This window comes from Ruditapes philippinarum, unplaced genomic scaffold (genome assembly GCF_026571515.1).
Source record: "Ruditapes philippinarum isolate M1 unplaced genomic scaffold, ASM2657151v2 ctg488_1_1_1_1, whole genome shotgun sequence".
NCBI classification, from domain to species: Eukaryota; Metazoa; Mollusca; class Bivalvia; order Venerida; family Veneridae; genus Ruditapes; species Ruditapes philippinarum.
Genome location: NW_026853285.1, coordinates 346,326 through 369,931, shown reverse-complemented (window position 1 = coordinate 369,931; position 23,606 = coordinate 346,326). Strand labels below are relative to the sequence as shown.

Here is a 23,606-nt window from a genome sequence, read left to right as displayed (position 1 = left end):
ACAAGATAAAAACATAACATTTCATAAAACACACTCGCTTACATTGTGCATACTAAAACAACAATAAACGAACACATAAAGACCATTTCTCAATTTCAAATTCTGATGAATTGTTTAATGCTGATTTCGTTAAATGTCATTATGAACAAAGTTGGTGTTTGTGAAGTTATATTGCCTGTTAGTTAAACTAGAACTCCGCGAGTCGGATGTGTCGCCTTGTGAACAATATAGTTTAAGAGAAAAATGGCAAAGACAAAAATGAAATTTGAAAATCAACAAAGGGCAATAACTCAAAAAATAAGAAATGAAGATCAGCAGTTTCTGTGCACTGCACTTCTTATCAATAAAATCTATCATCCTATTAAGTTTCAAGTCTAAAGATTTTATAATTTATAAGAAATGGTTATATAAACAAAGGGCAATAACTCAAAAAATAAGGAGTACAGAGTACTTGTTCTTGTGCACTGCACTTCGGGTCATTATGAGAAGCATGCATACCAAGTTTGAAGTCAATCCGACTTATAATGACTGACTTATGCTCCGGACAAGCTTTAGGGGACGCCGACACCAACAACGACACCGACGACGACACCGACAACGACGCCAACGACGCCGCCGACAAAAGTAACCCCTATATGTCGCCTTTTTTCTTGTGCACTGCACTTCTTCTTAATGAGATCTATCATCCTATGAAGTTTCAAGTCCATAGCTTTTATACTTTAGGAGAAATGGCCTGGACAAAAATAAAGTATGAAAATTAACAAAGGGCAATAACTCAAAAAATAAGAAATGCAGAGTACCAGTTCTTGTACACTGCACTTCTTCTTAATGAGATCTATCATCCTATGAAGTTACGAGTCCAAATATTTTATACTTAAGGAGAAATGGCCCGGACAAAAATAAAGTATGAAAATAAACAAAGGGCAATAACTCAAAAAATAAGGAGTACAGAGTACTTGTTCTTGTGCACTGCACTTCGGGTCATTATGAGAAGCATGCATACCAAGTTTGAAGTCAATCCGACTTATAATGACTGACTTATGCTCCGGACAAGCTTTAGGGGACGCCGACGCCGACACCGACGACGACACCGACAACAACGCCGACAACGACGCTGCCGACAAAAGTAACCCCTATATGTCGCCTTTTTCAAGGCGACACAAAAAAACGAAACAGTCTATAAAATCTTGTATGTTTGATATTTCACTTTTCTACAAACATAACATGCTCAGGTATCATACTGTTGTGTCTGTTTTATACGTAGCACAAAATGGTTCCTTGCTCAGCTCTTTCAGAAGCTTTCTGTCTAAGTCTTGTTCTGTAACTCCTTTCACTGCAAGTTCTTCTCTCACCCTTTGTAGGTAAGTTTCATCAGGGTAGCCAAACCTGTAAATAACATCAATAATTACGTTTATAAAGTTGTCTGTTATATCAAAACCAGCAAGGAGTAAAGTTTACTTCAACAAAAGAGGATGTGTTTGTTCTAAATTTTTGCTATCACATTTTATTGCAAAGTTAATTAATTATATAAATTTAAATCCAGTGTCAATGCTAAAAGATAGATAGTATATCAAAATTACAGTCTATCAAGGGTTAATTTGAACAAAGTAAGCTGTTCAAAGTATTGAAATCTATAATTATTAAATAAATAAATGCCATTTATTTCAAAATAAAACTATAACAGGGTACACTTTCATTTACAAAATGAAAGAACTGTTTTGTAACATAATTCTACTTGTTGTATTGCTGAAAGTTTTCAGACTTAAAACATTTGGCAAATTAATTAAGGGACACATATTTCTCTATAAACCTTGAGCAAAGTCTTCTGCCTGATATTTGAAAGTATTTGGCCATATGTGTATGAAAAATTTGCCAAAATATGAAACTGTAGCAATAATTGGTAACATAATTTTTGTACAATTTGTATATTTAGAAACATTTGCAAATGTTCAATTATAAGATCTTAAGCGTGAGTGGAGTTTGGAAGCATTATAAATGTTTAAATAAGAAACTTACATATGACATTTTTTCAGCTGAATGATGATAAACAACATTAACAAGAGATTTATTACATTTTTCTACACTATAAATAATATCAAATGCACTACGAGAAATTATACAATTGATACTTACTGAGTACCAGGTCTATGATCTGTTTTATGATGAATATCATTCCATGTAATAACACCTTCTTCCCCTGTAGTTCTAGATGTTCCAATTGTAAATACCAATCTCCTTTCAAATGCAACTTTCAACATGGCACATATTTCTCTACCCTCTTTTGTGTCAGGTAAAAATCCAGTTCGACATATACCTCTGTAGTATGCCCCTGGTCGTGGATGCATTTGCTATAAAAACAGGTCAAGATATTGACATTATCATTTCAGCTCGAGCGGTCAATTTTCCTCCTTTTCATATTCGCATAGTGGCAAAAATAAAGTTAATTTGTATTGCTAGTTAAAGTCAACTTCAGATAATTACATGTCAAAAAGCATGTATGTTATGTTTTCTATATTGTGAAATACCATTCCTTCTTATTAAACATGTCTGTTTTAAATGTAAATGGAAGAAAAACTCGTTAACACATGTCATATGCCTTCAAACTCATTTGAGAAACAAGAAATGTCAAACAACACATACAACCCTTTCTAGCCCTTGACTCACATTATTGGTAATTTTGTTATAGAAACTTGCCATAAATGGGTACATGGAAGTGTTCAATTATGGAAAAAAGAAAAATAATGAAGACTTTGTGATAAATAGTTTTCAAGATAATGAGACATTTAAGGCCCCTGTGACCTAGACCTTTGAACTAGTGACCCAAAATCAATAGGGGTCATCTAATAGTTATGACCAATCAATATTAGAAATATGAAGACTTTGTGATAAATAGCTTTCAAGATAATGAGCGGAAACCATACTAACATTCAAGAACCCTGTGACCTTGACCTTTGACCTAGTGACCCCAAAATCAATAGGGGTCACTTACTAGTTATGACCAATCAGTATGTGAAATATGAAGACTTTGTGATAAAAAGTCTTCAAGATAATATGCGGAAACCATTCTGACATTTAAGGCCCCTGTGACCTTGACCTTTGATCTAGTGACCACAAAAGCAATACGGATCATCTCTTGGTTATGACCAATCACTATGTGAAATATGAAGACTTTGTAATAATCATCTTTCAAGATAATGAGCTGAAATCATACTATCATTCAAAGACCCTGTTACCTTGACCATTGACCTGGTGACCCCAAAATCAATAGTGGTCATCTACTTGTTATGACAAATCAATATGTGAAATATGAAGACTTTGTGATGAATTGTATCTAAGATAATGAGCGGAAACTATTCTGACATTTGAGGCCCCTGTGACCTCGACCTTTGACCCAAACATCAATTTGGGACATCTACTAGTTATGACCAATCAATATGTGAAACATGAAGACTTTCTGATAAATAGTAACCAAGATAATAAGCCGAAATCATATTACCATTCAAGACCCCTGTGACCTTGATCTTTGACCTAATGACCCCAAAATCAACAGAGGTTATCCACTTGTTATGACCAATCAATATGTGCAATATGAAGACTTTGTGTAATATGAAAACTTTGTGATGAATTCTTTTCAAGATAATCAGCAGAAACCATTTTGACATTTAAGACCCCTGTGACCTTGACCTTTGACCTAGTTACCCCAAAATCAAAAGGGGTCATCTACTAGTTATGACCAATCACTATGTGAAATATGACAAATTTTTGATGAATACTTTTCAAGATAATCAGCGAAAACCATTTTGACATTTAATGCCCTTGTGACTTTGACCTTTGACCTAGTGACCTCAAAATTTATAGGGGTCATCTACTAGTTATGACCAATCACTATGTGAAATATGAAGACTTTGTAATTCATAGTTTTAAAAATAATCAGCGGAAACCATGTGGTCTACCAACGGACAGACTGACAGACAGGCGGACATACAGACAGACAGACAGACCGACATTAGTAAAACAATATACCCCCTCTTCTTCTAAGGGGGGCATTAAAAGGGGAGATGGTTTTTATAAACTTAATTTTAGGATTATTATGAAATAAGCAGTTGCTTATATGTACTTAAAATACGATAGAACTTTACATTCACTCATTCTTTTAGATATAAAAGATGCAAAAATATCAATTACCCCTTGATAGCCAGGAGGGAAATTATACGACAACGCTATGGTCTTACACCCTTCATATCCTGTACAACTTGATCGTATCTTAGCAACATCTAATGTCCCATCAGGTTGATCACCAATGACAACACCACATACTTGCCCACATGTCGGACACACTTGTTTAACCTTCAAATATACGTAACGCAAATATTCTTTTACTTGTCAAATGTTCGTTCAATTTTTTGGAAAAAAAAACAAAACAAACAAAACAAAATATTTAAGATGAAGGAACAGTTGTATAACAAAAACCTTACCTTGAAATATCCTTCAATACATTCTTTGCAAAATTGGTGACCGCATTTCAGCTTTGCTGCTTCCTCAATTTTGTCCATACATATAACGCAATCATCTTCAATTTCTGTAGAAACGGCCTTTAAATATAGTCATCTGATTGAAATAACTTTTAATGATACTGATATGAAACAATGCAGCAATAATGACACTTTTCGGGTATATGAAATAGATCAAGTTTCAATTCTAAATTGCAAATCCCCAAATAAACTGGATAAAATGAACAACAATCCATAAAGTAAATCGAATTTTAAATTATTCATAGTTCACAATACTTTGCAGTATATGTATTAAAGAACAGAATTGTAGAGGATCAATAAATAGTAATTGAAATTTTTGTTCACAATAATGAGTAAAATTTACTGAAAGAACAATTATCAAGTGGCTTTGAGTGGATATTCAAAGCTATTTTCATACTGTATCCATTTTGTGCTTTGTTTTACTATGCACCAACATTATTGAGGTATTATTTAATTAGATAATACAAACAAGAAATGTTTGTCACATTTTAATCAACACTTACATCACTTTTCTCTTTATTTTCTTTACGATCCTCATAATCTTTCTTGTCCTCCTCCCTTCTCTTATTTCTCTCTTCAATTTGTTGCTGAGCATCAAATGACGGCCCACCAGAATTTCCATTCCAAGCATTAATGTGTTGTCTGAAGATATCTTTAACAAGGTCTGAAGTATACTTATCAACAAGAATAAGATGGATCGTCAAGGCATATCCATGGTATTTTCTTACAAACCTTCTCCATTCTTCCAGGAACACTGTGGCACTTGTACTGAGTGAAAAGTTGCCTGAACCTTGAAAAAGAAATTTATGTATAACTTAAATGCTTAGAAGTTTATGCAGATCTGAAAGTCTGTCTGACTTAATTTACATTTCAAAACACATATCAAGCAAGCTACTTTCCTTTTATTTGTAATTTTATAAAATGAAGAACAAATAAATATCAATGTCACTGATTTTGCTACCATTTAGCAAGTCAATATCTGGAAACTCAGAATAATTGAATCAACAAGAGGGCCAAGATGGCACTAGATCGCTCCACTGTCCCATCGACCTTATCCAAGCAATGTCAGACAAGCATCCTGACCAATTTGATGACAATTGAGTGAAAAATGTGACCTCTAGAGTGATAACAAGGTGTATCTTTATTTAGGCAGTGTGACCTAGTTTTTGACACCAGGTGACCCATATTCAAACTTGACCTAAAAATCATCAAAACAAACTTGTAGACCAATTTCCAGGATATTTGGATAACAACAGTAACCACTAGAGAGTTCACAAGATTTTTCTATTTTTAGCTCCTGTGACTTAGTTTTACATCAAATTTACATGTTCAAATTTCTCCAAGCAATTAACTCTAGATAAAGCATCCTGACCAAGTTTGATGACAAATGAGTCAAAAATGTTACCATTAGAGTATTCCAAAGGTTTTTCCATATTTGAGCAGTGTAACCTTTTTTTGACAGGTGACCTATATTCGAACTTTACCTTGAAATCATCAAAACAAATTTTCAGACCAATTTCCAGGATATTTGAATCAAAACAGTAGCAACTAGAGTGTTAATAAGATTTTTCTATTTTTAGTTCGTGTGACCTAGTTTTAGACGAGAGACGACCCATATTCAAACTTGATCGAGAAATAATTTAAACAACCTTTGTGACAAATTTCCAGAATATTTGGATTAAAACTGCAGCCACAATTGTGTTAACAATATTTTTTTGAGCTCCTGTGACCTAGTTTTAGACCGAAGATGACCTATAACCAAACTTGACCTAGAAATCATCAAAACAACCTTTCTGATTAATTTCCAGGATATTTGATCAAAACTGTAGCCACTAGAGTGTGAACAAGCTTTTTCTATTTTTAGCTCCTGATCAAAACAACCTTCCTGATCAATTTCAAAAATATTTGGATCAAAACTGCAGCCACTAGAGTGTAAACAAGCTTTTTCTATTTTTAGCTTCTGTGACCTAGTTTTTGGATATGACCCATGTTTAAACTTGAAATAGAAATCATCAAAACCACCTTCCTGATTGATTTCCAGGATACTTGAATAAAAAATGCAGCCACTGAAGTGTTAACAAGATTTTTCTATTTTTAGCTCCTGTGACCTAGTTTTTGACCAGAGACAACCCATATTCGAACCTGACTTAGATCTCATCAAAACAACCTTCCTGACAAATTTCCAGAATATTTGAATAACAAGAGGGCCATGATGGCCCTGAAGTCGCTCACCTGTACATAGGCCCCCGGAGCGAGCCAGTTTAAAGCCCGGGGCTTTTATTTGAACAAACTTGGTAGACAACCATTAGAAGATGTTTCATGCTAAACATCTAAGGTCTAGCTCATTGGGATTTTTAAAAGAAGATTTTTAAAAAAAAATTCTTTACACATATAGTTAAAAACAATGACACACCTGGGGCAGGGCCAGTTTTGACCCCATGGCTTTTATTTGAACAATCTTTGTAGACACTTATTAGAAAATGTTTCATGCTTAATATCTAAACTCTAGCTATTCGGGTTTTTTCAAAGAAGATTTTTAAGTTTTTGCTATACTCGTATAAGGAAAATCAATGTCCCCCTGGGCTGGGCCAATTTTGACTCCAGGGCTTTTATTTGAACAAACTTTGAAGACACTCACTAGAAGATGCTTCGTGCTTAATAACTAAACTCTAGCTATTTGAGTTTTTTCAAAGAAGATTTTTCAATTTTTGCTATAGTTTTACACATAGAGGGAAAATGAATGACCTCCGGGGTGGGGCCAATTTTGACCCCAGGGCTTTTATTTGAACAAACTTTGTAGACAATCACTAGAAGATGTTTCATGCTTAATATCTAAACTCTAGCTATTTTGTTTTTTCCAAAGAAGATTTTTTAAGTTTTTCCTATACACATATAATAAAATTTGGAAAATCAATGACCCCCAGGGCCGGGCAAATTTTGACCCAAGGGCTTTTATTTGAACAAACTTTGTAGACACCCATTAGAAGATGTTTCATGCTAAATATCTTAGCTCTAGCTCTTTGGGTTCTTTTAAAGAAGGTTTTTAAGTTTTTACTATATGTATATATGGAAAATCAATGACACCCTGGGGTGGGGCCAACTTTGACCCCAGGGCTTTTATTTGAATAAACTTGGTAGACATCCATTAGAAGATGTTTCATGCTAAATATCTTAGCTCTAGCTCTTTTGGTTCTTTAAAAGAAGTTTTTTTAAGTTTTTACTATATGCATATAGGGAAAATCAATGACCCCCTGGGGCGGGGCCAATTTTGACCCCAGAGTTTTTATTTGAACAAACTTGGTAGACACCCATTAGAAGATGTTTCATGCTAAATATCTTAGCTCTAGCTCTTTGGGTTCTTTAAAAGAAGATTTTTTAAGTTTTTACAATATGCATATAGGGAAAATCAATGACCCCCTGGGGCGGGGCCTATTTTGACCCCAGGGCTTTTATTTGAACAAACTTGGTAGACACCTATTAGGAGATGTTTAACGCTAAATATCTTAGCTTTAGCTCTTTGGGTTCTTTAAAAGAAGATTTTTAAGTTTTTACTATATGCATATAGGGAAAATCAATGACCCCCTGGGGCGGGGCCAATTTTGACCCCAGGGCTTTTATTTGAACAAACTTGGTAGACACCTATTAGAACATGTTTGATGCTCAATATCCTAGCCATAGCTCTTTGAGTTCTTTAAAAGAAGATTTTTTTAAGTTTTTACAATATGCATATAGGAAAAATCAATGACCCCCCGGGGCGGGGCCAATTTTGTACCCAGGGCTTTTATTTGAACAAACTTGGTAGTCACACATTAGAAGATGTTTCATGCTAAATATCTTAGCTCTAGCTCTTTGGATTCTTTAAAAGAAGATTTTTTAAGTTTTTATTATATGCATATAGGGAAAATCAATGACCCCCCCCCCGGGGCGGGCCAATTTTGACCCCAGGGCTTTTATTTGAACAAACTTGGTAGACACTCACTAGAAGATGTTTCATGCCAAATATCTAAGCTCTAGCTCTTATGCGTTTTAAAAAAAGATATTTAAAGTTTTTTCTTTCGGTTGCCATGGCAACCAGAGTTCTGCATGGAATTAAATTCTTTGAACAATTTTTAAAGGTGACCACCAAAGGAACATTCTTGTGAAGTTTGGATGAAATTGGCTTAGTGGTTTATGAGGAGATGTCATTTAAAGTAGAAGTTTACGGACAGACCACGGAAGGACGACGGACGAAAAGCGATCACAAAAGCTCGCCCTGTCACTTTGTGACAGGTGAGCTAAAAAAAACCAGTAATAATAATCAGTTATACAAATGATTATTCAAATTATGTCAGTTATATTTTGTTTGCCAACAATGTAAACATGTCTCAAAAGGGAGGACATAAAAAGAGACATACAGACATTGTATTGTTTAAAAGTAGAGAAATACCTGTCCCAAAAAGTGGAAGTGCAATGCTGCTAATGTTTTCTTTTGCAAGTTTCTCAAGTAAGTTGATGTACATCATATGTAGTGCTTTTATATCTTTCCTCGGAGTAATCACATGTACAATGCCTTTAAAACAGCTTTTTCCACCAGAAGTAAAAACAATATCCCCATAATTGTAACTGGACTTGAACATTTCTGATTTCTCCTTAAGATAATCTTTTCCATTTGTTTCCGCTAGGTGATTTGCAACTTCCCCTTTCGCTTCACCTTTTCTGTTTTCACTACATGCAAGAGCTTGAATACCTCGCAATTTTACAATATCACCATGGTATATCTGCACTTCTTTGTTGGACGAAAATACACATATCAATTTTGAACCATCAATTGCGTATGTTGCATTCCAACCAATATCTTTTTCTGTATGTTCACTTCTTTCATTATGAAATTGACTATTAACATGTATTTCTTCTGTTAACTTTTTGGAATTGTGTTTTGTTTCTGCATTGGCCATAGTTTCTACCTGACAATACCTCTGTACATCAAGTTTGATATTTTGTTTTTGGACGATCATCATGTCAAAGACATGATGTATTATATCTATCATGTCAGGTTTGATGTCAACAATGTGTATTTCTTTCAGTCCATTATGTATTGTGCTGTAATCTATAACTGCTTTTGCATACTGTATCACACACAACTCTTTTGGCACACCAAATAAGCCTGCAACAGACAAGATACTTGAATAAGCCTTAACTGATATGGGTCATTTGTATGTCTACTTATAATGGTGCTATGTTAATAAATAGTGATGATCTATCCCTGTTTAAGCATTTTCTCAGTCATGAAAACTTAAAAGGTATAGATGAAATTATTTCCAATGGACAATATAAAATATAATTTATGTATAACAGCCTGAAAATTCCAACCATTAACCATTATTTTACATTAGTGACAAGTTGGGCATTAGTGCAGTCTGAACAGGTTCTATTCTGTTGGCTGACTAACTTCAAATTTTCATCTTCAAATCCCAAAATATTATACATAATTCCATAGATGGAAGTTGGACACATGCATTTAAGAAATTCACCAGGATAAGGGTTGAAAATACACAATTCACCTGACGAAATAGTCGGAATGGCTATTGTCTGTAAGCCTTCTCGTTCAGCTGCTAGGAAGCATCTAATAGTTGTCAATTTAAGTTGATGCAAGCATTCACCAATACTTTCTTCTGTTAATGGAGAATAGTCATACCAACATGGCCCTACAGCATGAAGTATGCATTTGTATGGAAGCAGCCCTGCTGTTGTTCTAACAACTTCTGCAACTGGTAAAGCTCCTCCTATTGAAAATATGCAAATTAAATGAAAATGATTCTGTGGCAGAACAAGATTGCATTTGTGAAAAATGCTATGTCACCGCATTAATACAACACTAAATAGTAATGTAGGAACACAATTTTTTTGTTGAAGATTGCCAAAATGCATAGATCACTGACCTATCTAATTGTTATTATCAGATAAGTACCTTCAGACAATTTTTTACTTGACAAAAATCATTGACCCCTGGGGCGGGGCCAAATTTGACCCCAGGGCTATAATTTGAACAATCTTGGTAGAGGTTCACTACAAAATGATTCATGCAAAATATCTAACCTCTAGCCTTTGTCAATTTCGATAAGATGATTTTTTAAGTTTTTACTATATACATATACATGTACCGGTATAAGGAAAAATGATGAACCCCGGGGCGGGGCTAATTTTGACGCTAGAGGCAAAATTTGAACAAGTCTGGTAAGTTACCTAAAGATTATATCATATACCAAATACCAAAGCTCTAAGGCTTTTACCTTCAGACAAGAAGGTATTTTAAGTTTTTACTATATGTACATATAGTGAAAATCAATGACCCCCAGGGCGGGGCCAATTTTGACCCCAGGGCTATAATTTGACCAATCTTGGTAGAGGTCTACCAGACAATGCCTTGTGCAAAATATCTATGCTCTAGGCCTTGTGGGTCTTTACAAGAAGATTTTTTAGATTTATTCCTATAATTCCTTTTGGTTGCCATGGCAACCAGATTTCTGCATGGAATGAAATTCTTTGAACACCTTTGAAAGCACTTCACCCAAGGATCAATCCTGCCAAGTTTGGTTGAAATTGGACTAGTGGTTTTTCACAAGAAGATTTTTTAAGTTCACTATATAATCTATATAACACACATACAAACACACGGGTGAATCGCTTTAAAAATATATAATTAATATACAAAAATTTAAATGAAAGTCTTGAATAAAACCAATCTTTTCAAGTCATTTCATGTGTCTATTTACACTCAGTTTACATTATAAAAGATTTGTGCACCATGCATCATTATTGCACATAGTATTTATCAAAGCTTGTGTACATAACCAAATTCTTAATTTCCTGAACATCAAATGTTATCCATAAAATGATTAGAAAAAGAAACACAGCTATTAAAACAATATTATGTAACAAAATATAGCAACACTCTCAAAGAATATCTGGCTTCCATGAATTAATACTATTAATTTTTTATTTCTGTAGAAATAAGCCACTGCTTCTTTATCGGCATGAACACATAATTAGAATTGATACTTATGCAGGAGTTTGTACATGAAAAATGTAACTTTCATATAAGAGGCCCAATTATCACCGCAGTAGGTAAAGAGAACACCCAATCAAAGTCATTGTCAATAAAGTACTATTTTCAATCAATCCTTTAAATATGATAAATTAAATTATGAATTTTTTTGTAAAAGAAGCTCATTTTTTTACTTTAAGGTAATGTTAAAAAAAATTTTTACTCATAAGTATGTACAGTTAAAAAGAAAAAGATTGTTTTACCGTAAGATGCTGAACAGTTAAAAAGAAAGAAAAACAGTTGTTTTACCATAAGATGCAGTAATTTTCACTGATTCAATATCCAACCCGTTTCCAGCAGCATTTGCTATGGATAATGCCAGTCCTCCAGTATGTGAAAGGTTGCTGTTTGCTGGATTTACAATACAGTCAACTGGAACACCGATTATATCACCTTCATATACTCTAACACATAGTCCGCTGATGTCATATACTTTCATATTTTTGGTGTTCTGTGTCCATGAAAATTGTCTGACAATGTTCTTTCTCTGGGTTGTTTTCTTCTTGTCTTCCTGGCCATCATTTAATATGACAGACTTATTTAGGTGTTGCTGTGAATGCTCATTGTCATTTGCTTGTACGTTTCTTCTCTCTGAAGAGGTATTCACTTCACTTTGAAGTTTTTGGGCCACTTGGGCGACAGCCTGTTCATTGCCAAAACACGCAGATTTCTGTAGGCCAATACCTAATTTTTGTACTATTTTGTCCTGTATTGATTTTAATTTTCTAGATTCATGAGCATATATGTACACAATAGCACTTATTCTGTCAAATATACACATACAACTCCCACGTTGATTAACAAGCTTTATTTCTTCTTTAACAGACTTGGTGTCACAACCTTGCACACTTACAGAGCAGGAGACATACCTTCTCACTTCTTTTAAGTACTCTTCAACATCATCGGCTGCACGTTTCAGTTCTTTACGTTTACCAGATAATACAAGGCAATCGTTCTTGTGCTCCATTTCAACAGAAGGGACCTCATACATATGCCTAAGTAATAAATACTCTTGCAATGTGACTTGTTTGAAACATACTTGAATTTTATCTGACGGGTTGTACAGTTCGTCATCACACCTTTCCAAGACACAGGACTTTGCTTTTTCAACATTCTCAGTCTGGCCAGATATTTTTATTTGAACTCTAGGAATGTCCTCTTTTTGTCTGCCAACTTCTAGTGGTTTTCCTATAATAAAACAGAACACATCAACTTTCTGCATATTTGGTCAGGTTGTTACACTTACTTACACAAGACTATCATCCTACAAATATTCTAAGACAATACTTGCGAAAATGCTAGGTAAAAGTATGCAAAGTAATGTTTTAATGTGTACAGAACCGTGAATATTCAAAAGCATACATTTAATAAAATAAATTTATTCAAAAGAATATTAATCTTTTTTATTATTAATATCAATTTCTTAATACATTTCAATTTTATATTTAGAGTAAAGGAATATATTATAGACAAACATACCTAGTGATTCTTCATGCTTTTTGAAAATCTAAATGAAAAAAGTTCATAGTGTACAATTACTTTAAACTCAATGGTAAAAATACAGTAAAAATAAGAATAAGTAAATGTATGTAAAATAAGGTAAAAATAAGAAATTGTTTGAAAATTGTTTGAGTAAATGCATGTAAAAAAATGGTAAAAAAAAGTAATTGAAGGTAAAATATGGTAAAATAAGCAATTGTATGTAAAAAAATATGATAGGACAATCAAGTACAACATGGTATTAACAAGAGCCACCGCCGGGCGGGGGCAACGCTCGACTTTTTACTTTTTCTAAACGCAAACATAGAAAGGTTTGAACATATATTAACGTTTCCTTTTTATAAATTTAGTTTGTCTGTCTTGTCACATTAGTTTTCTTTATATATTTTGTATATATATGAATAGAAACATTAAGCATATTTCTAAAAATAGCAACAGTACGCAATTTCTTGAAATAGCAACATGACGCAATTTCTCAATATAGAAAAAATGACGCAATTTCTAAAAATACAAAAAATGACATAATCTCTAAAAATAAAAAAGTGATGCAATTTCTAAAAATAGCAACAATGATGCAATTTCTAAAAATAGAAAAATTGACGCAATTTCTAAAAATAGAAAAAATGAAGCAATTTCTAAAAAAAGAAAAAAATGACGCAATTTCTAGATATACTAAAATAGAAATTATGACGCAATATCTAAAAATAGAAATTATGACGCAATTTCTAAAAGTAGAAAAATGACGCAATTTCTAAAAAATAGCACCAATGATGCAATTTCTAAAAAATAGAAATTATGACGCAATTTCTAAAAATAGAAATTATGACGCAATTTCTAAAAAATGACGCAATTTCTAAAAATAGCACCAATGACGCAATTTCTAAAAATAGAAAAAATGACGCAATTTCTAAAAATAGAAATTATGACGCAATTTCTAAAAATAGAAAAAATGACGCAATTTCTAAAAATAGCACCAATGACGCAATTTCTAAAAATAGAAATTATGACGCAATTTCTAAAAATAGAAAAAAATGACGCAATTTCTAAAAATAGCGCCAATGACGCAATTTCTAAAAACAGAAATTATGACGCAATTTCTAAAAATAGCAAAAATGATGCAATCTCTAAAAATACTAAAAATAGAAATTATGACGCAATTTCTAAAAATAGAAAAAATGACGCAATATCTAAAAATAGCACCAATGACGCAATTTCTAAAAATAGAAATTACAACGCAATTTATAAAAATAGAAATTATGACACAGTTTCTATAAATAGCACCAATGATGCAATTTCTAAAAATAGAAATTATGATGCAATTTCTAAAAATAGAAAAAATGATGCAATCTCTAAAAATACTAAAAATAGAAATTATGACGCAATTTCTAAAAATAGAAAAAATGACGCAATATCTAAAAATAGCACCAATGACGCAATTTCTAAAAATAGAAATTATGACGCAATTTCTAAAAATAGAAATTATGACACAATTTCTAAAAATAGAAAAAATGATGCAATCTCTAAAAATACTAAAAATAGAAATTATGACGCAATATCTAAAAATAGAAAAAAATGATGCAATTTCTAAAAATAGAAATTATGATGCAATTTCTAAAAATAGAAAAAATGACGCATTTCTATAAAAAAAACCCAAAAAAACAATGACCCAATTTCTCTAAATAGAAACAATGATGCAATTCTATAAATAGAAACAATGACGCAATTCTATAAATAGAAACAATGACACAATTTTAGTTATTGTTGTTGTTGTTGTAAATATATATATATAGACACACACACACCAATAAATATTTAAATATGGTCATTTACTGCACAAATCTGAGAAAATTCAGTAATTTAACCTTCAAGGTCAAGGTCATTTAAGAGCCCAAGCAAAGTTGGGTTTGATAAACAACAAGGTCTGGTCCTTAAGAATGTTCTCTAATAATATGAAGTTGATCCCTTCAATAATAGCAAAGTTACAGTCAGTGACCGCCAAAACAATGAAAATTTCAATAATTTGACCTTCAAAGACAATGTCATTAATGTGTGAAGGTCAAGGTCTTCCGGTATATCTTTAACAGTAATCTTTGAAGATTATTATGTTCAAGTTTCAGGACAATCCATTCAAAAATAACAAACTTACAGCCAATAAAAGCCAAAAAAATGAAAATTTCAATAATTTGACCTTCAAAGTCAAGGTCATTTATGAGTGAAGGTCAAGGTCTGGCTGGTTATTTTTAAGGGATATCCTTAAAGATTATTATGTTCAAGTTTGAAGACACAATCCATTCAAAATAACAAAGTTACAGCCAATAACAGCATGAACAAGCAAAAATTGGACTTTTAACCTTGAAGGTCAAGGTCATTTATGGATGAAGGTCAAGGTTAGTGTGGTCTACTGAAAGGTCTTGTCCCAAGGGTTGTTGTGGCCAAGTATGAAGACAATACACAAAGAAATAAAAAAGTTATGATCCAGGTACAAGTTTTCGGACGGCAACGGCAACGGCAACGGCAACGGCAACGCCGACCTGACTGTAGCAATACCTCTATTTTTTTTTCAAAAAAAAAAGTCGAGCTAAAAAACTATATATAGAGGAACTACATTCAACATGGACTTCATAAAATGAAAAATTGCAATAATATTTTAGACACCACAAATTGACTGACCATAATCAAAATTTCCTGCAATATATTGTACCAGGTTTTACATGATCACCTTGAACTCGATTTAAACAAGAAATGTCAAAATGGCATTACAACATTCTACTTTAATGAGGAGTAAGAATAAGTAACCATTATGTAAGTCACAGAGAAACTGATTATGTAAATATAAGAAAAACAGGAATAATATAGCAACGCAATCAAAAATTGTAAAATGGTGAAAACAAAAGTTTTCAGAGGTGATTTAGAAAGCTTGAATTTAACAATGAACTATAAAGAGAACTATCAACATATAAAATATTTTGGCCTACAAGATCACAGTTACAGATCACCTTTGACACCTCAAACCAAAAAGTGGAAGGGGTTGTTTACAACCAAAGACAAAAGCACCAATAAAGTTTGAGAGCCAGGCCCCATGATTTATTGAGTATTTGGTCAACAACCATTTTGACAGTCAAGGTCAGGTCAATGTGACCTTGACCTTTGAGACAGCCCTCATTCCAAAAATCAAAAGGGATCATCTACTGCCTAAGGCCAATATCCTATAGTTTGACGGCCATCACCACAAGGGTTGTTGAGTTATTGGTTGGGTATCGTTTTGGCATACAAGGTCAATGAAACCTAGACCTTTTGCCGTTTTGGCCATCAACTGAAAAAAATCAGAAGGGTCATCTTTGATCCAAAACCAACCCTTCCATGAAATTTGAGGGCAAAGGGCCCTTTTGTTGTCAAGTTATTGGTTGGAAACTGAGGTTCATGTGACCTTAAACTTAGACCCTACAACATTAAAATCTTAAGGGGTAATCCTCTGTCTAAGACTAAAGAACCTGTTAAGTTTAGGGGACAAGGGCCAATCAGATTCAAAGTTATTGGTCAGAAACTGTTTTGATATACAAGGTCAATGTGACTTTGACCTTTGCACCCTTGACACAAAAATCAATAGGGGTTGAGAACTGGCAATGGTTAATGCGTTTGAAAGCCAATTGATTGTTGACTTATTTCTCAATGTGACCTAGACCTTAGGTGTCATTCTATCAAAACATTCAATATAGGGAGGTCAAATTCAACTTATATGATAAAATCAGATAAAGATATAGGGTCAGGAAATCTTTTGAATCCCTGTCTGTTCACAAATTTGAAAACATTATTACAAATTTGAAAACACTATCAAAAATTACCTACCTCCATAACTGTTATATTTGCTGGATATATGACAAAGAAAACTGTTGTCAATGATGTATCCATGTAAACACTCTTGAAACGCTCAACGCTCTCGAACATAGCTGCTGCCACAAGGTCTATAGGATATCTCAAAACACCTGTCCCGATAGCGGGGAAAGCTATCGTCTTGTACTCCATTTCTGACGCTTGCTCCAGGCAACGTGTTACCAATGTACGAATACTCTTCAAAATTAAAGTGTTAAGACTTTAACATATATTTCATTTTTTTTCTAAATGCAAACAAAAAGTTGAAGCCTCATCATTTCTGAACACGACTGATAAAAGTGAATATAACAACATTAAAAGCAAATTTTAGCTTAAAATAAAAGTTTATTTGAAATGTGTCTTCGGACAGTCGAATGCCTCTATATTCAAATGTTTTGTCAGTCTACAGACAGATAACATGACAGCGGGATGGACGGACAAGGGCAAAAGATTCATCCCTGCCTCAATTGATGGGGCATAAAATCAACTAGCAGTTAATTTTTGTATTGTTTCATCCATGTTTTGTAACATTTTTGTAGAAAAGCCACTTAAAATTATTTCAGTAAAATGATGTAATCACATAATCTAACCCATGTTATGTCTCACTAGAACATGATTTATGAATGGATTGTAAATATACTACCATGAGCATATTACAATGTGAGAAATGGTCATAGCAACATTGATTTAGACAAGTTCATACGTAAATTATCTAACAACAAAAAATTACAATAAAATACCTCTATAGTATTCATTTCCTGTTTAGGTATATACCTATCTAAGGCAATGTGGAAAACTTTATCACAATGTAATTTGTGGCCACCTGTCACAGCTACCTCATGCTTTGATATTGATATGCCTCTTGGAAATTTTTCAAAACATTCTCTCTGTATACCTTGACCTGCAGCCTTTAGTAATGTTGATGACACTTTCCCATTTGTCAAATCCAAGTCTCTCGAAGTGGTGTTAACTATCACATCAGCCTATAAATAATAGAGATTAAAATTGTATTTTCTTATGTTTTACTAATTTATTGTTTTAGACAGTATATATGTTTGGAAGAAGATAATATTTATTTCTTATAAGCCCGAAAACATGTTGACATATATTGTCATGCACCTCCCTCAGTCAGTTGGCTATTTTGTGTCTGCTCTGTTTATTTTGAACTGATTGAAGGAAACTGAAACTATATAGCGGAAAAGTTAACCATCATAAAAAGATTTGCTGACTTATTTAGGTCAAGGTCACATATTGTCATTCTGAATCAAATTCAAAATTTCTTGTTGCCTCTGTACCTTTTGAATTGATTTGGGAATGCAGGTTTACGCTATCTAAGATCAATATTATCCCTACCACCGGGAATCACTTGATTTATAAATACTTTAGTTTATATAGAAAAATACTTTTAAATCTAAGTGTGAAGACACAATGCCCACAGATTAGAGATTTATCTTGTAGCATTACCTTGTGGACCTCTACAAAACAGATATTAATTTGGCTCCTCATGTCCAAAATGGGGTCACTTTTAGTCTTATTCCATGAAACTACTTGCCTAGAGTCTAAATATTTGGCATGTAGCATGGCCTTGTGGACCACCACGAAACTGATACATAGAATTCCTTTTGAGTCAATATTTGCCCAGTTCTGTGGGTCACTTACTCAGTATAGACTTATATATAGGAAAACACATTAAAGTCTTTTTTTGTGGAATTAAATTGCCCAGAGCTAAGATGTTTGGCATGTAGTACTGCTTAGTCGACCTCTACAGAAGTTACATAAATTATGATCCATGTCACTTAGTTTATGTAGTTAAATATTTAATCCTATCCTTTTAAAACCCAGCACTCTGATTTTTGGCATGTTCCATCAATTTGTAGTCTTCTACAAAAGTTATATTAACTTACATCCTGAGGTCAAAGTTGGCGCTCTCCTGGAGGAGGGTAGTATAAACTGATGTTACTTTTGTGGAAAACAACAGTTCTCAGATCTAATATATTTGGCATGTATTAGTTTATTCTATAAAAGTTTTATTAATTATGCACCTGGGGTCAAACATTCTTCCAACCTTTAGGTTATTAAGTTAATATTGAAATGATTATTAAAATAAAACATTTTTTGCAAAGTTCTGTTGATGGGTCTGTTCCCTAACTGAAAGATTACTTTTGATTGGCAAAACTAATACAAAAAAACATTCATTTGGATGTTTATTTTCCCCAACTCAGCAAGGCTTTTGTTTTCATTTTAAAACATATAAAAATATTGTTAAATATGTTTTGTTCATGTATTTATAAATTTAATGTAAACAAGTGTATGGGTAGATGGCCTAAATGTAAATTTAAAATTGGCAATTGTACAACAATGATTGAATGGTACAATATGGTTGAATGGTACAATGTACAATAAGGTTGAATATGTAAACTTGTAGTACCCAAATTTACCTTTGTTTTGGCAAGTTCTCCTGGCATTAAGATGACTTGCAATTCATTCTGTTTTTCCCTCTCTGCTGAAATTTAATAATATATGCTCTCACATTTAATTGTATTATATCTTGTTTGTAGGCATTTTTCAATGCATTTTTGTGATACTTTTAAAATATAAAAAAATAACTAAAATATTTTGTAATTTTGAAGCAAACATCCAAAAATGATTCATTCTTTATTCTAGGTTTTTATGCTTTACAATGCAAAAAAGTTTGTATTCTATAGTATTCTCTTTGACTTACCCTTGCTGCTCAAATTAACTTAGGTCATATGGCTACTTTTCAGCTTCACTTGTGGAGGAAGACCTCAGTTTCCCTTCCTTGCTTTATTTCGGGCACAAGTGTGTACATGAGTAGAACCACAGACGTTCACTAAACTTGCTCAATTTTACTTAAATTTGATTGTGAAATCACTTAATTTACATTAGGAGAAAGCACTGATTCATGCCATTGATCACAGATATATACATGTATTTAAAAATGTGGAAATGTAAAAAACCAACCTTTTAAATATTTACGAATGCGCCTGTTGATATAATGAAGTGTCTCACCAAACTTTGCATTTTCTTTCAGTATCAGGGTTACCATGTGAGGTAACTTTTTGATGTCATTTAGAAATATGCCTTTCACTGATACAATACATTTGATGAAGGCAGATATTGGCCAGCCATTACATGCCTCTAGGTGCATAACAATATGGCTGACATCCGCAAACTCTGTTTGTGAAAGAAATTGAGTCAACAAGTCACTCAATATGTCTTCATTCCCATGGCCATCTTTCCATTCTGGTAAACGTATTATCACTGATACTGGTTCCGCATTAGAAATAGTTATAGAATCTAAAACAAAATTTGAGTGAAAAGTAATACATGTTGTATAACATAAGTGTTTTGCTTTACATTTGAAATTTAGCAACCTCCTGGGCAGGCTCATTTTTTATCCCAAGGGGCATATGAACCTTGTCATTTATAAAGTAAGTAGTAAGTAAAATATCTTTGAAATTTAAAGTAAATTCTTTTTATTGAGTATTTAAATAGAGTAAGAAAATATTTTACTGAACAAAAATTTGATCCAGAAGTCTTGATGTGGATACAAGGGTGAGTAGGACAACTTTGTCAAGCTAAAAACTGAATCTTAGGACACAAGAAATAGTAAAACATATCAGAAATACCTTTATTATGTCTGCATTCTTTGAACTTCACATTTACGAAACGAGACCCAGAGTTTGCATTTCCATCATATTGATTTGTTGTCAATTGCAATATTTTCTGCACTCTTTTCACTTTCCATAAAACTGAGCGTTCTATTGTTTCCTCTGGAGTGAAGACAGCATTTTCAGCAACTTCAACAATATCTGCTAACCTGTAGTCAATGACCTGATGTATCGTTACATTATGATCATCTGCACAAGTTGATAAAAATGATCTACTCTCATCTTTGATCATAAACTGTGCATGTATAGGATGAGAAATGTCTATAACTTGTGTATCTAAATCTGATGTTGAAAAAAGATGTTCTCCTGACTTTTGGTCATTCTTTTCAATTTGTTCCTTTCTAAATCTCTTATCCATTTTCCTTGTTACTGCTTCATTTTCTTCCAGCTTTGTAAGCTTTAACTTTGAATCATCAATCGCATCTTTATTTGAGCAGAGTGTATGATCCTGCCTTTGTTTTTCTTTCCTTTCTTCATATTCCTTTGTTTCTGGGCTTTCTTTTGCAGCCATATTATTGATGTTGTGCATATCCTGTTGTGCACTATCTTTATGGCATCTTTTTGTCAAAGCTTTGTTCTTTTTCTTCTGTACGGATATTTCATTTTTCTCACTACTGTCTTCACCAGCATATTTCATATCTGTAAGTAAATTTTCTCCCGGTTCAGCTCTTTTGTTTTCAAGCTTTTTTCCAGTCTCCTCATTTGCCTTTTCAAAATTCTTACTCAGTGCTGTCTGATCACCCTTAACTTTTAACGGTTCTTCTTGCTTTTCCTGCATCCTCTTAGGACCATTTTCATCATGCTCTTTATCAACTTTCTCAGCACTTTGCATGCTTAAGAATTCTTCTAATGTTTGTTTGCCTTTCTGCAGTTCAGACACCCACTGACTTGCTTTTTCAACACAATCCTTCACACCAACAATATAAAGATAGCCACTCTCTTCTATGTGCAGGACTACTAATCCAGGCCATGTTTGTTTAACTTGTGCAACAAGTAAATCCTTTTGATGTTTAAGGTCACCTTTGATTATACATGTCTTTTCTATAATCAGTCTTGCTATTTCATCTGATGCCCTTCTTAAGCTGTTTTTTTCCAATGCATATATATAAATCTCGTCGGTCTTTTGTAATGTTACACATTTAATGCCTAATTTTGAAAGATGTTCATCAAGGACCTTATCAACTTCAAGTTCTGGTATAGCAGACCTTGCTATTATATGAAGTGTACATCTTTCTGACACAATATGTCGGCTAATCCGATTAAATTCTTGCTTTGCTAAATTCACAGCTCTCTCAGGTCCAGTAAAGATTACTTTAAACTTATCTGGGCATGTCTCAAACACAATTTTTAGTTTGGTGGAACTACAAAGCAACTTTAAAGTTTTCTCAAGCTCCATCATGTGCGCCAATTTAATACAAACTAGAGATGTCTCAATTGTTTCTTTTATTTTTTTATCTCCTGCAAGTCTTACGTCTTTTAAAGATTCTAAAACTGACTTCTGATCACATGTCCTATATACAATATATAATTTGTCTTTTAAAACTTCGGCATGAATACCTACTTTCTCTTGCCTTAATTGTTGCATGCACATGTCAAATTGGTTACATGCTGTAACCATTTCTCTTACACACAGGCTTTTTCCAAGTTCATCCATCGCATGATTAAAGACAGAAGTACCTAAGTCTTGTAAAACTTTTTCATTATCAACTTTCATTTGAACCTGGACAACACAATCCGAAGTAACTGTACCTGGAATCTTTTTTCTCTTTAGGAGAATGTTTAATTGCTCAAGCCAAGGAGGTAAATTGAGAATAAACTGCCATTTCATATACTGCATTATAGTACAAGGCACATCAAAAGCAATCACCTTTTTCTGTTTGTCACTGTCTTGAAACCACATTGATATCCTTACTGAAATACCTTTAAAAGATGTTGGTTTGTTCAAGTATCTATCAAATCCTTCCATTAATAAAATAAATAATGACCAAGAATATATGCAGAACATCCAATAAAATCAAAGTTATAATAGTAAATTTAAGAAATGTTCAATAATTTGACCTTACAGGTCAAAGTCGTTTAAAGGTCAAAGTCAAACATGATTTGCTCGATATGGGAGTTTAAATACGCTTAGTGTTGTTTTGTTAAAGTATTAATCAAAATCCATCCATTAATAGCTTAATTTAATATAGCAAATTTTAGAAAAATTCAACAATTTGACCTTAAGGGTCAAGGTCATTTAAAGATTACAGTCATACTTGTGCATTTAATGCCAAGTCTTGTTTTGTAAGTATTAATCAAATCCATTCTATAAATAACAAAAATATGGCCATAATCTTTCGACGGCCACAGCGTAATAAAACGTACCGAAAAATCAACTTCTCAAAAGCTGGGCGCTATAGTCATAAGAAGGCTATAACGTAATAAACTGGTATAAAATTTTGGCTTCCTGAAAGCCACTACTGTTTGTCGTAGGAAGGCCAACAAAATTTAGTTTTAAATGACTAAATGCTTGAAGTTTACCTTTCATTTATTTCATTCTGTTTAATGTTGTTCAAATAAAAACACCAAATATGTTAATTGTATAGTGCCCTTTATTGACAGATACAGTAAATGTTTAGATATACTGTACACTTTTTAATTAATGAGGTAATCAAATCGATATCCAAATTAATTGAAGAAAATCTTCTAAATGGTATAGTATTTTAAAATGCATTTATTCATACACCAAACAGAGTTTCTGTAAGCAGTTCTCTTATTTGAAACAAAAATTAGTTGAACTTACACAATTCACGTTGAAAAGCATAATATCAATCACCCTTCCTGAGAAAAATTGATTTTCATTGATTTTCAATAATTACGTTTTAAAACGTTGTGGACGTTTTACTCAACATGGTATTCTAATGGCCGTGGTATGAAAGGACAGAGGCA

General features: G+C 33.0%; 1 protein-coding gene across 1 annotated transcript; it reads right to left on the bottom strand.

The window, feature by feature from the left end:
• Positions 1 to 1,167: 1,167 nt before the first annotated feature.
• On the bottom strand, positions 1,168 to 22,593 carry LOC132736391 (uncharacterized). Its single transcript, XM_060723516.1, has 14 exons — positions 20,637 to 22,593; positions 19,969 to 20,304; positions 19,425 to 19,489; positions 17,727 to 17,969; positions 16,963 to 17,184; positions 13,096 to 13,123; positions 11,866 to 12,804; positions 10,073 to 10,294; positions 8,959 to 9,675; positions 5,036 to 5,322; positions 4,476 to 4,592; positions 4,186 to 4,347; positions 2,134 to 2,348; positions 1,168 to 1,386 (listed from the first exon to the last, which is right to left on the bottom strand). Exons 1-14 carry the CDS (start codon positions 22,576 to 22,578, stop codon positions 1,236 to 1,238), a joined length of 5,646 nt encoding a protein of 1,881 aa, XP_060579499.1. The 5' UTR covers positions 22,579 to 22,593; the 3' UTR covers positions 1,168 to 1,235.
• Between the last annotated feature and the right edge of the window lie 1,013 nt (positions 22,594 to 23,606).

Coding starts and splice junctions, on each gene's coding strand:
- LOC132736391 (XM_060723516.1), bottom strand. CDS start 22,578: ATGTGGTTTCAAGACAGTGACAAACAGAAAAAGGTGATTGCTTTTGAT. Junction 17,185..17,726: donor AGGAAATGAATACTATAGAG/GTATTTTATTGT, acceptor TTAATTTTGAAG/AGTATTCGTACATTGGTAAC. Junction 4,593..5,035: donor AAAATAAAGAGAAAAGTGAT/GTAAGTGTTGAT, acceptor CTATATTTAAAG/GCCGTTTCTACAGAAATTGA.